Genomic DNA, 12,560 nt, shown 5'->3' on the forward strand with positions numbered 1-12,560 from the left:
ATTATTTTTTCCTTCTAAATGAATGTTTTCCTTCTAAACATTGATATTTTACATAGTTATGCCCCTCCTTCTCTTAATCAAGGCATTAAGAAAATAATTAATTCAAGATGTCCCTTAGCTAGGGAGGAATGGTATGGTTCTCTCCTGGACTGTAAGGCTGGCAGTAAAACTACACTTTTATCCCCTCCAGAAAGAAAAAGAAGAGTATGAAGTTGTTTGGTTTTTAATACTGAGAATGATCTTTGCATGCCTTACACAAATGTCTCTCAAAGCAGCTTACTAATTCTCCAGAACTCTCTGCTAATTTCCTCTTTCCACACAGAGCACAAGTAACATACTCTGCTAACTGCTGTCAGAAGCAGTACATTCATCAGAAAACACTCCTTAAATATCAATAATTTCATATTTCAACCTTCTTGTCCCTCCCCTTATGATAAGCAATTTTATTTGATATGTATTGAGAACACAAGCATTGTGCTAAGCACCTGAAGAGCAGGAAACACCTGCTTATGCAAGACAATCTGGGAGGCCTTTATCTTTTGTTTTGCATTAAAAATACCTTGTGTTCATCTGCACAGCTGAAACCTATGAAACTCAATCTAAAACTACTACCCCACACTGATACAAACTACTTTTTAGGAAACAAAGTAAGTTTTATTTGAAGTGGAAAGGAAGCACATCAGTATCATAGTATAGCATGTAAAAACAAAGTCATTCTCCAAAAAAATCTAGAAAGAGAGTATGTAATTATTGGGTTGTTGCCAAAAGACATCAGATTCTTTGGAATATGTGGTAATGGCTGTAAATTAAAATGATTGTAGAACATTTCTCAACTCTAGTAAGCCAAAATGTCATATGTCCTGAGGTGAATACTTGTTATTTTCCCTAGGTCTAAAGCAAATATGTTTAATGCTTTAAATGTTATTTCTAAAGCATCTTCCATTTATCCTTATGAAAATGTCTGTTGCTTTGCCAGTTCTCCAGAGAAAGGCCTTCTATGGGCTATGCAGAAAGGAATTTAAAAAGGGCATCAAAATGTTAAGACTTCTTACTAAATATAATTCATTTAATGAGGGAAAACAGTTTAAGATATGCATCTTGGAAGCAGAGAAGTGCAGGTTTTAAAATACCAGAAAAAGAAATGAGTAACATTATAAAACTTTTAACTCAAAATCAGAACAGTTCTTTAATAATTGCAAATGAACTTTTTACAATATCAACTTTCTAACTTCCTGGGCACACTCCCTGGGGTAAACACTTGAGTGTCCTCTGTGAGTTACAAAGAGGAACTTTTCTGTGTCATACAGCTAAAAAAACTTGGACATTCTTAAGAGCCTGGCATCACACCCTTTCTTAAAAACAGATCACACAATAATTTATACAGCATTTATAGCATTATAAAAATCAGACTTCCTCTTTAATCACTCACAAGAGCAGTCATTAAGAATACAACAGCTTTAGGAATACAAATAATGAGGATGTAAAACTATCTGTGCAAAACTGCAGTATTTTTACTGTCTAAAATTTCAGGGAAGTAACACCGCCAAAAGCAGAGAGAGGATAACAAAGACAAACAGTCATGAAAGTAATGCTACCTTAGCTTTTCAAACAGGAATTACCTTATGAAGGAGATATTAGGTAAAGAAAAAAAAATCTAGATGGCACCTTGAACACCAATGAGAAGTGTCCTGGAAATTGTAGCTGAACAAGGACTGATACAGGTTCTTGTTGAAGTTTCTTTCAGGAATAGTAGTTGATTTGGGAGTATTGACTCTAGCATTTCTTTCCATGCAAAAATCTCTCCAACATCTTTGCTTTGCGGGCTACTAAATGCATTTAAGAATGAGCAGTCTTTTGAGGAGTGTGCTTTCTTCCATGCATCTGAAATCTTTAAAACAGCTGGATCATTGATTCCCTGGATTTCCCTACTCCGATCCATTTAACTGCAGGAGAGAAAAGCAAACTTTTAGTATAAGTAACCTTAAGATACAAACTTATCTTCTTAAGCACTTAAGACCTCGAGTACCACACTTTGAATTAAAAACACAGCCTATGCTATTAGTGCATTAAGCAATAACTGTGTCTGTTGTTGTCAAAGAAAGAATGAACTGGTAACTTAGAAAAGCAGAAACAGTCCTGAAGCTGCCACAAATCAGTTTTCCAGATTACAGGAAAAAAAGATACTTAAAAAGTGTCCAAAAAGTAACAATTTGAATCATCTCCCAATTCCCAGTTTTGCACAGACACACAAGGTCATCATTATTAGGAAGTGTAGGAGAATTTTTTTAACTTAAGATATCTTACTGGCAAGGCCTGGAACACAAACCCTATGAGGAGAGGCTGAGGGAGCTGGGGGTGTGCAGCCTGGAGAAGAGGAGGCTCAGGGGGGACCTCATTGCTGTCTACAACTACCTGAAGGGAGGCTGTAGCCAGGTGAGAGTTGGTCTCTTCTCCCAGACAACCAGCAATAGAACAAGGGGACACAGTCTCAAGTTGTGCTGGGGGAAGTCTAGGCTGGATGTTAGGAGGAAGTTCTCCACAGAGAGAGTGATTGGCATTGGAATGGGCTGCCCAGGGAGGTGGTGGAGTTGCTATCCCTGGAGGTGTTCAAGAAAAGCCTGGATGAGGCACTTAGTGCCATGGTCTAGTTGACTGGCTAGGGCTGGGTGCTAGGTTGGACTGGATGATCTTGGAGGTCTCTTCCAACTTGGTTGATTCTATGATATCTAATCACATTAATATACTGACTTTACAGTGGCAGCAGAACTAAACTATTACAGCCAGCCTGAAAAGCACTTTAGCTAGTGATAAAAAAAACAAAAACCAAACACAACACAGTTGAATGAGAATAAAGAATGCATATTAAAACTTCAGAAAATATTCAATTCCATCTAGATAGATTAAAAATAGTAAAACAATAAATACAAGCATCACCAGATACACCAGAATAAGGACAAGGACAAACTAGCTTTCTGTATTTTCCATGTTCATTAAGAAAAAGTGCAATCTAGGTTTCAAAAAGCAGGAAAAACCAACAAACAATCAACAGAAAGCCCCAAGCAAACAACAAGCAAACAAAAACTCACCAGCCAAATCTGGTTACTTACCAGGAACACCCAATTCCATTTCTATAAAGCGAACGTAATTTTGTGCATTTACAGGCAGCTCATCAAACGTCCTTGCATTTGATATGTCTGTATCCCAGCCAGGGAGTGTCTCATACTGAACCTCTACTTTATTTAAGACTTCATGGTTGGCTGAGAAGTAAACAGGAACAAACCAATATGTCAACTAAGGTTATGAATTCTCTTCCATTGTATACAAAACTGTAAAGGATTTTATTCTTTTCTTACACAAGTGAGCTTACTCCTAAGGTAGTGCCAGCACTGAAGGTACTTAAGTGTTCTTTTGGAAAATATAAGCAGAGAGAAAGGAATACATAAAATCCACTAACTATCCACCATCAGGACTTCAGAAAGTCTAGCACCCATAGCCACATTTTGTGCAAACCACTCTTTTTTCAACTCAGAAACCAACTTTTCAGAACAAGTAATTCCCCAAAATGTTGACTTTTTTGTTTTCCAAACAAACAGCAAGATCCAGCTCTCCCTTTATGAGGGAATTTGGTGATATCAAAGCAAAGGAAAATTAGATATGAGCTTGTGAGTATCAGGAAATGAAAATCATTGAATAGTTGTAAGATGTTGCTATTCATAAGAACTCCTGATGCCCACTGACCCTTTGCCCCAAAACTCTAGAATGGATCTATCAACCAGTGTGAATTCCCACATGATGTATACAAACACTAACTGTTCCAATTGCTTCTTAGAATAGAAGGAATGAATACATTCCATTTTGTCCTTCATTTAGTGACTTCCTACAATGTTGTCCATTAACTCTGCTTCCTACAATGCTGTCCATTAACTCTGAATCCTGTGATAATTCAAGTACTGGAAAAGATGCTTAGGCACATTGTTCTGGAATTGAATCATGCCAGTAATTATCTGAACATTAGTGCTGAAATCACACTGAATAGCAAAACAAAAGCTTTAAGCCTCAAAATGCATAAAAGAAAAGAAGCATCAGGCATTTTTGCCTTCCTGAAAAAGACAGGATTCTGCCAAAGGCACTGTAACTAGTGTCATGTAGGCTCCATCACTCAAAGCAAATCACTCCTGCAAAGACAGCTAGTCAATCTGGGAATGGCTTTTAGGTTCAAGAGACACTGTAGAAGTGCAGATACAAAACCACAGCTAACATCCTCCTGTACGTGCATAGCCAAACTCAGGCTCAGCACATGGAGTAATTTGTCCTGGTGCAGGCAAGAGTTCAACAGTAGCAATATTGTAAGGACAGCCTTTATCAACTAGGCATTTTGAGTAAGAGGTGAAAGAGTGAATTATAGGCTTTGAAGTCCCTAGGATAGAAAAGTGAAGAAACACAGAGTTCATGGACTGAGGTGTTCAGGGGTGAAGTCAATGTTCAGATCCTGAATCAATGTTTGCTGTAATAATGACAAACAGGCAGGCACATTAAGGACACTGGGTTGCAGAGACCATGAAGAAGCACTTTCTTTAATATCATCAGAAGTAACAACATGCTGGCCTGCTGTCTAGGTGACTGGGAAAACAGAACACCTATATTCAAAGTACAATGCCACAATCTAATCTCTAGGCAGAACAGGTGGTTCAGGGTTAAGATAGTAGCTCCCCTTTTTCTGAAGGGGGAAACTGAACACCTATGCTTGGAGGTGCACAGGCATTTTTACTTAGAAGCCTCTCTGATGATGCTAGCTGAGAGAAAGCTGAAAGTGCTCAAACTTCCCTACAATCTTCCATTACTCTATTAGGTAAAGTCCTTATTTCCCCCAAAAGAGAGAAAGAAAAAGAAGGGATATATTTCTTGCTGTTTCAAGTTTCACTCATTCTCCTCCAGCAGGTGTTACAAGAGATGATGTGTGGTAAAGATATGCCATAAACTGAGCTCAGTGTAGTAACAGATGTAGTCACCATCTAGTCACCATTTCTCTCAGCTCTTCCCTTAGGGGATTTACCTTCTAGGCATTCTGGAAAATTCTTTCCTGACAGCTGAATTATATATATGGAGAGCAGGTATCATTCTATCTGGTAGTCTGGTACTAGAATTTGCAGAGGGAACGATGTGATGTTACTTCTAAATCAAAAAGAATAGCTGAAATTTTCACCTTGGCATCAGTGGAAGAGAAAGACCCTCCAGGGATTTCTAGAAACTCAACACAAAGGTCAGATAAAAGATCTATCTACCACAGTGTCAGAGCTCCTTAACCTACAGTAGATGCCCAGGGTAAAAAGCATAAGAAGGAGGAAAACAAAACAAAACCAAACTCCAAACACAGAAAACAACAAAATAAAACTGAGCACAAAGTAAAGCTCCTTGAAAATAATCTCCTGATTTCTAAGAGCTGTGTTTTCAAAGTCTGCTGAGCTAGAGGTTGTGTCTGTTTGTGCTGAGGTCAGCTGAGGAGGAGGCATTAGCAGGACTTGACCACAGGTTTCACATCCTTTCAACCTCATCAGCTCAGAGGGAGCCCAGAGTTTTATTGTTATTTCCTAAACACCTATGCCTGAACACAAGAGGAGACACTGGCCAGCTCCACAGCAAAACCCTCTGTGATACCAGCTTAAGCCATTTTCAGTTCTTTCTTAACAGGAGATTATGGAAATGCCCACAAAAATCTAAGCTGAAAAAACCTGAGACTTGCATGATTCCCTGATCCAGCTGGAAGAAGGAACAATCTATGAAATGTGGCATGTTTTCCTGAGGTGGTGAGCACTGTGTCTGCCTCTAAACTAGAGACAGCTTTTTCACAAGAGCAGTAAATCGCTAACATCTCCAACAGAGTGGGCATGGGTAGGCAGGGGAGAGATACCCTGCCAGAGTCCCAGGCTAGATTTCTTCTGGATTAAAATTTGAAATATCAAAGTGGCAAGTTTAAAAAAACAAAAAAATTATATATTATATTATAATGCAGAGGTGCAGACATCAGAAAGAAATTAATGGTCTCCAGAACACCATATGGGAAGAAAGTTACCTTTCAGTTTCTATGCCAGGGGCAGGGGTAGTAAGTACTGGCAGCCTATGTGCTGAAAATGCTGCCAAATGCTGAGCAGTAGAGCAGAGAGGTGTGGAACACAGAGGTACTGTGACAGTCAGCATCTTCCAGCTTACCAGAAGTTCAGCTCAAACTCCTTCCTGGCACTTAAGGAAGATAGCATGAAAACATCAAAGGCAACAGCTCCCACTACATTTCTACCAGAATTTATAATTCATAGGGTTGTTTGGGTTGGAAAAGATGCCATAACTCTACTCTACCAAGCTCACCACTAAACTATATCACTAAGCACCACATCTAAATGACCATTAAACACATCCAAGGGATGGTGACTCAACCACCTTTCTGAGAAGCCTGTTCCAATGCTTAACTACTCTCAGTGAAGCTTTTGTATAGCATTTTGCACCTTTCTAGTAAACAAATGACAGGTGAGAGTGCCTTTAGCATATGGGTACAGGTGTGGCATAGGGTGTCTCTGGTGCATCTGGGAAGACATGAACGGCTTGATGCCATAAATTTTACAAGTAGAAGTCAAATAGATTTAAGTATCAAATTACATTTCACCAAAATCTGTTAAAATGAGTAGTCTTACCAGGAAAATGAGGTATGATTTCACCATCTAGTTTGTATGCAATGCCAACTTTGATTTCTGGAAATACATCCAAGATATCCAATTTGGTAAGTGCCAATCTATGAAGAAACATTGCTCAGGTTAAACAAGCTCAACAACTCTCAGCTCTCATAACAATGTAAAAACACTGAAAGAAAAAATGACTCTGCACACTGCAGTTAATTCTCCAGCTTAGGAGAAAGTTGCTAAGACACTTACCTAGTTCTCTAGCATGACTTTGAAAAACAACTACACAAAAACAACCACCCAACACCACCACCACAAAAAAAACCCAACACACCAAAAACACCCCAAAACACAACCCCCACCAAACTTAACAACAGCTTAAACAGCCTTTTTTGGTTGCATCCTTAGATGCAGTACCGTAACAAAATGGCAAAATTCAAGCAGGTACTAATTAAAAGTGATTGGTCCATAGCTTTAGGGGTTAGAATTTGGTCAAGGTGTTGCCAAAATGCCTGATGACCCTTCATTTGAGATGGTTTCATAGTGTGATGCCTGTTGCTGTCTCTGCCTGTCACCTGTCCTCTGCCAAACATTCCTACCTTATGGTGAAGGCAGCAAAATAATCTATACTGGGTCTGTAAATACCAAATATCTGGTAAAAACCCCACAAAGGACCAGAAAACCAGGGGAAATTAGATAAAGCATGTATTTGCTCAGTTTGATCCACTAGAGATTTCATACCAGTTTTGTTCCATACATCTATGTATCTATTTATCATTTCAATTAAAATCTTGAAGTCAAATAGAAATTTCTATATTTACACATACTGATGAGTTTATATCTCTCTTCTTTTTGAAACCAGACTAACAAAACCCCCACAGACTGTACCAGGTTTTAAGGCCTTTCTAACACTTTTGGTTTGGGCTCGGTGGGATGACAAGGCAGGTAGCTTGAAACAACAAGTAAGCACTAAGATATGTAAGTGCTTCTTGGATCATTTAAAATGAGAAATGATGTGCTCAAAGGGAGAAAAACAAGTATGAAAATGTCAAATATAAAAACAGTTAATGCTAGGAAAAATAAGGGATAGTTAATTTATCAAAACATCAAAACAATCAACAAATCAACACTGGCAGTCTGCACGTTACTAATTAGTGTATGGACAGCTTAGAGTAATCTGTAACATTTCACGTCAAGTCACCAGGAGAGCTGTCAAAATAACTCACGCAGTAAATCCATTAATCATGTAGGCATATCGAAGTAAGACAAGGTCCAACCAGCCACATCTTCTCTTTCTACCAGTGGTAACACCAAACTCTTTACCTCGCATTTGCAGCAGCTCTCCAATTTCCTAACAAAGAGAAATACTGTTGCATGAGCCTTTTGCATTTCAGTCTTTGGTACGTGATGCAGGCATACACTTACAATGTTGTGATGGTTTGGGTGTTCCCTGCCCCCCCCTCACTTTAGAAATCACCCAGACTAGGCTCAGCCAGCTCTGGAAATATGAATGAAGCTTATATTTACAGCTACCACAATATACAAGCTGATATTTACAGTAGATACAGTTATAGACAGAAATAGACAAGGGAAAAGGTAATACAGAAACACAACAGCCCTCCCAGTCCCCAGGAGGGGCTATCAACCACCCCTTCACCTTCCCTCTACCCCTCTCAACCTTACCCCAGTCCCAAGGAAGAATGGAGGTTTGGCCAGGGGGTTAGGAAGCAAAGTGGATTAGCCCAAAATGGAGGGTGAGGTTAGAGAGATGCAGCTCAGCCCAGCAGCCCCAGCAAGAGTGGTGTTGAGTGTGTTATCTATGTTTTGACTTATGTTTTTATACATCTCAGCAAGCCTATGAGCGAAGCAGACATCACCACTGTTTTCTTTCCACAGCTTGTAATCTAGTTCTTCTCACCAAAACGTTCTAGCCTGCTTCAAACTAGCACAAATGTTTTAACAACATTTTAAATTACCTTAAAAGTTCTTCCCCCAGTTTTTCACATAGCTGTCCACTGGGACAAGAACAGAAACACAAAATCTCTCAACAATTTGTTCCTGCTCTAGCCACAGGAATGTCTGAAAAACTGACTATCAGATTTGGGGGTCCCACAAGAGCAGTCCAGAATCATACAAACACCATCATCTGCTTTCATTTAACCAGTAACAGATAAAGCATAAGACACACAGGTGAAGATATTTCATCTTGTTTCAGGTCATGTCTAAGCCTGACAACACTCACGTTGTTTTGTTCTGTAGGAAAGGCACCAATTCCAACTCTTGTTGTATATGCTTTCACAACTCCATACACTTCCCCAACGTTCTGTGGTGGCATGCCCAGACCTGTACACACACCTCCAACTGTGCAGTTTGAAGAAGTCACAAAAGGGTATGTGCCTGTTAAAAAAAACAAACCCAAAAACTTATTAGAGAGAGAGAGCCAATGGCATCCTGGCCTGCATCAGGAACAGTGTGGCCAGTAGGACGAGGGAAGTTATTCTGCCCCTGTACTCAACACTGGTCAGGCCACATCTTGAGTACTGTGTCCAGTTCTGGGCTCCTCAATTCAAGAGAGATGACTCCTGGAATATAGCCTGGTTCATTAATAGTGAGAGTATTCCCCAATTTAAATGTTCAGCTCTCATTTTAAAAGCAGCCTTGACAACAAAGATAAAAGTTAAACATCTCAAAATCCTTAAGTTTATACTTTTGATTCCTTTTTTTTCTTTTTAGTAACAGAAGATGTAACACAGCATGTCAGTCTTTAGCTGATTTGAGTTGTGAACAGATGCTTCAGCCACACAGTAAGAGCAGAGAAGCACAAAACTTCTACCTTAAGCTTTTAAAGACTCAAGATGAGTGTGAGAAGAACGGTCAAGACAGAAGATGAGTGTGAGAGGAACAGTTAAGACAGAAGGAACTGAAAGCATTACAGATAAAAAGTATACAGATAAAAAGCCAAAACCACTCAGCCTCTTCAGTGAGGTTTTGCAGACTAGCTTCAGATACCTCTACCTTCTGCCTACCCTCCGATCTCACAAGAGAGGCACAGGCTTACAGGTGAAATGCAAGTGCAGTTTTCAAGCATTAATTACTCTTTGTCTTTCTTTGGACACAGTAGTTGAGCTTTTTCTTTTTTCACTGACAGGTATACATTGCTATTGGATGTCAGAGAGTCAATGAGGCAGTCTTTACTCATTTTGCAGCTCCCAGTACACTCCACTGACATTGCTTTATCCTCCTTCAGTATTTCAAAAGACCACATGTATTCATAAAACTCATTTCAGTACTAGAGATTTCTGTGCAACAAGGCACAGAGAATTACCTCATTCAGCATACTCAGTGATGAAATCTAGCAAATGTTTGGGCTAAAACTTGTCTATTGTAAAGCCAAGTGTCAAATCCATTGATGGTACCTACCTAGGGAAACAGTGGAAAAGTTGGGTTTATTTAAAGGGTTTAAAAATGGCAAACTGATTCTGGAGAAGTCAACACACACTTTACATATATATTTTCCCTCTCAAAACTCATCTGTTTTTCTTATCAAGCATCCTCCATAAGCATACAACTGAGTTATTTCATATGAAACATACAGACATTGAATAGCTACACTATTTCAGTCATTCAAGTAATTATTTGGGGGAAAGTCTAAAGTTTTTTGAGAGAAGTTAATTAAAACTTCCCTCCTAATTATTTGCTTTTCATAGAGAGTATTGTTCTTACAAAATACTGCCATAAGAACAGGTAAGCACAGAGAGTTTGGACAGGATGATCTTGGAGGTCTCTTCCAACCTGGTTGATTCTATGATTTAGTGTTCCTCTTCCACAAGGTTAAGCACACAGCAACATGTGCCTCAAAGAGATTCCACTTACCAAAATCTATGTCCAGCAGAGCTGCATTGGCACCTTCTACTAAGATCTTCTTTGGTGGTCCATGTAAAGCTTCATACATGAAATAAACACCATCCTTTACCATTGGTTTTATTTTTTCCATGTAGCCCTGAATAATACAAAAGAGTAGAGTAAAATTTAATGATGATAAAGCCAGTTATGGTGCAAGTGCTATTGATCCCACAGAACAATTCTCCTTTTGAAAGGGAAAAGGAAAAGGGAACAAAGTGGTGCTCAAGGCACCATAATAGGTGAACAAGGGAAGAAAGAATGTTAGATTCAAAATTACACAACAGACATATGTTTTTCCTGAAAGATATGATAGAAAGGAGGGTGAAAAGGGATTAAAAACTCCCTCCAAACAACAAACCAAAGAAAGAACTAAAATCTAAACTTTGGAAATGCTTCAGAAATATTCTAGCTTGAGTTTAATCACAATACTTTACTACATTCAACTTCTCATTTCCAAGTGCACTTGCTACACAGCCTTTTTACCCATGAAAGTTCTTATTCTAATGATCCACTTCATGTGAAATGTTATACTTTGTCTTTTGGAATTGAATCAAGTGCATCAGCATAAAAAAGGGCAAGTAATTTTCCTCAAGCTACAATTACATATTATGGTTCACTCCTACAATGAGTTTCCAATATGCTGCAATCCTAATGTATATTAAGTAAACTGGAAAGCATTATAAATCACTCAACTGTAACTGTTTAAGTGATCATATTGATAAAAACACCACAACTCAACGTGGGTTACAGGTATAACCTGAAGTAAGACAAACAGAAGTGCAAAGAAGTCCATTTGAGACCTAGTGAGCTGAGTACAGTGGCAACTAAAGACACAAAGATGCTTTCTTAGGCTTGACTTTCTGAGGGAATTAAGTATGCAGTTGCCACATCCAGTTGGCAGCTGTCATTAGTGGTGTTTCCCAAGGATCAGTGCTGGGCCCAGTCCTGTTCAATGTCTTTATTGATGATCTGGACAAGGGGATTGAGTCCAGCATCAGTAAGTTTGCAGATGACACCAAGCTAGGAGCAGGTGTGGAGCTGTTGGAAGGTAGGAGAGCCCTGCAGAGGGACCTAGACAGGCTGGATGGGTGGGCAGAGGCCAATGAGATGAGATTGAACAAGGCCAAGTGCAGGGTTCTGCACTTTGGCCACAACAACCCCAAGAAGCACTACAGGCTGGGGACAAAGCAGCCAGGCAGAAAGGGGCCTGGGGCTACTGGTAGATAGTAGCTGAAGATGAGCCAGCAGTGTGCCCAGGTGGCCAAGAGAGCCAATGGCATCCTGGCCTGCATCAGGAACAGTGTGGCCAGTAGCACAAGGGAGGTTATTCTGCCCCTGTACTCAGCACTGGTCAGGCCACACCTTGAGTGCTGTGTCCAGTTCTGGGCCCCTCAATTCAAGAGAGATGTTGAGGTGCTGGAAGGTGTCCACAGAGAAAGGCAACAAAGCTGGGGAGGGGCCTGGAACACAAACCCTATGAGGAGAGGCTGAGGGAGCTGGGGGTGTTTAGCCTGGAGAAGAGGAGGCTCAGGGGGGACCTCATTGCTGTCTACAACTACCTCAAGGGAGGCTGTAGCCAGGTGGGGGTTGGTCTTTTCTCCCAGGCAACCAGCAACAGAACAAGGGGACACAGTCTCAAGTTGTGCTGGGGGAAGTCTAGGCTGGATGTTAGGAGGAAGTTGTTGGCAGAGAGAGTGATTGGCATTGGAATGGGCTGCCCAGGGAGGTGGTAGAAGTTAATAGCATTGGGTCTATTTTCCAATTTACACCTCCATTTAAGGTGGCACAGAAACATACACAAACTGCATAAATTCAGTGCACCATCCCTGGAGGTGTTCAAGCAAAGCCTGGCTGAAGCACTTAGTGCCATGGTCTAATTGAGTGGCTAGGGCTGGGTGCTAGGTTGGACTGGATGATCTCGGAGATCTCTTCCAACCTGCTTGATTCTATGATTCTATGTCTGAGCAAGTGGGAGTCCAAAATAATTCT

General features: G+C 40.0%; 1 protein-coding gene across 1 annotated transcript in view; it reads right to left on the minus strand.

The window, feature by feature from the left end:
• Positions 1–632: 632 nt before the first annotated feature.
• Positions 633–12,560, minus strand: part of ADSS2 (adenylosuccinate synthase 2) — a 38,881-nt gene continuing 26,953 nt past the window's right edge. The window contains exons 8-13 of the mRNA XM_064158666.1: positions 10,542–10,668; positions 8,911–9,065; positions 7,895–8,019; positions 6,684–6,781; positions 3,108–3,257; positions 633–1,943 (exon numbers count right to left, since the gene is read on the minus strand). Of these exons, the coding sequence (XP_064014736.1) occupies positions 1,891–1,943; positions 3,108–3,257; positions 6,684–6,781; positions 7,895–8,019; positions 8,911–9,065; positions 10,542–10,668 (708 nt within the window). The 3' untranslated portion in view covers positions 633–1,890. The remainder of the gene's footprint in view (positions 1,944–3,107; positions 3,258–6,683; positions 6,782–7,894; positions 8,020–8,910; positions 9,066–10,541; positions 10,669–12,560) is intronic.

The sequence above is a fragment of the Pogoniulus pusillus genome, chromosome 18 (genome assembly GCF_015220805.1).
Source record: "Pogoniulus pusillus isolate bPogPus1 chromosome 18, bPogPus1.pri, whole genome shotgun sequence".
Classification (NCBI taxonomy): Eukaryota; Metazoa; Chordata; class Aves; order Piciformes; family Lybiidae; genus Pogoniulus; species Pogoniulus pusillus.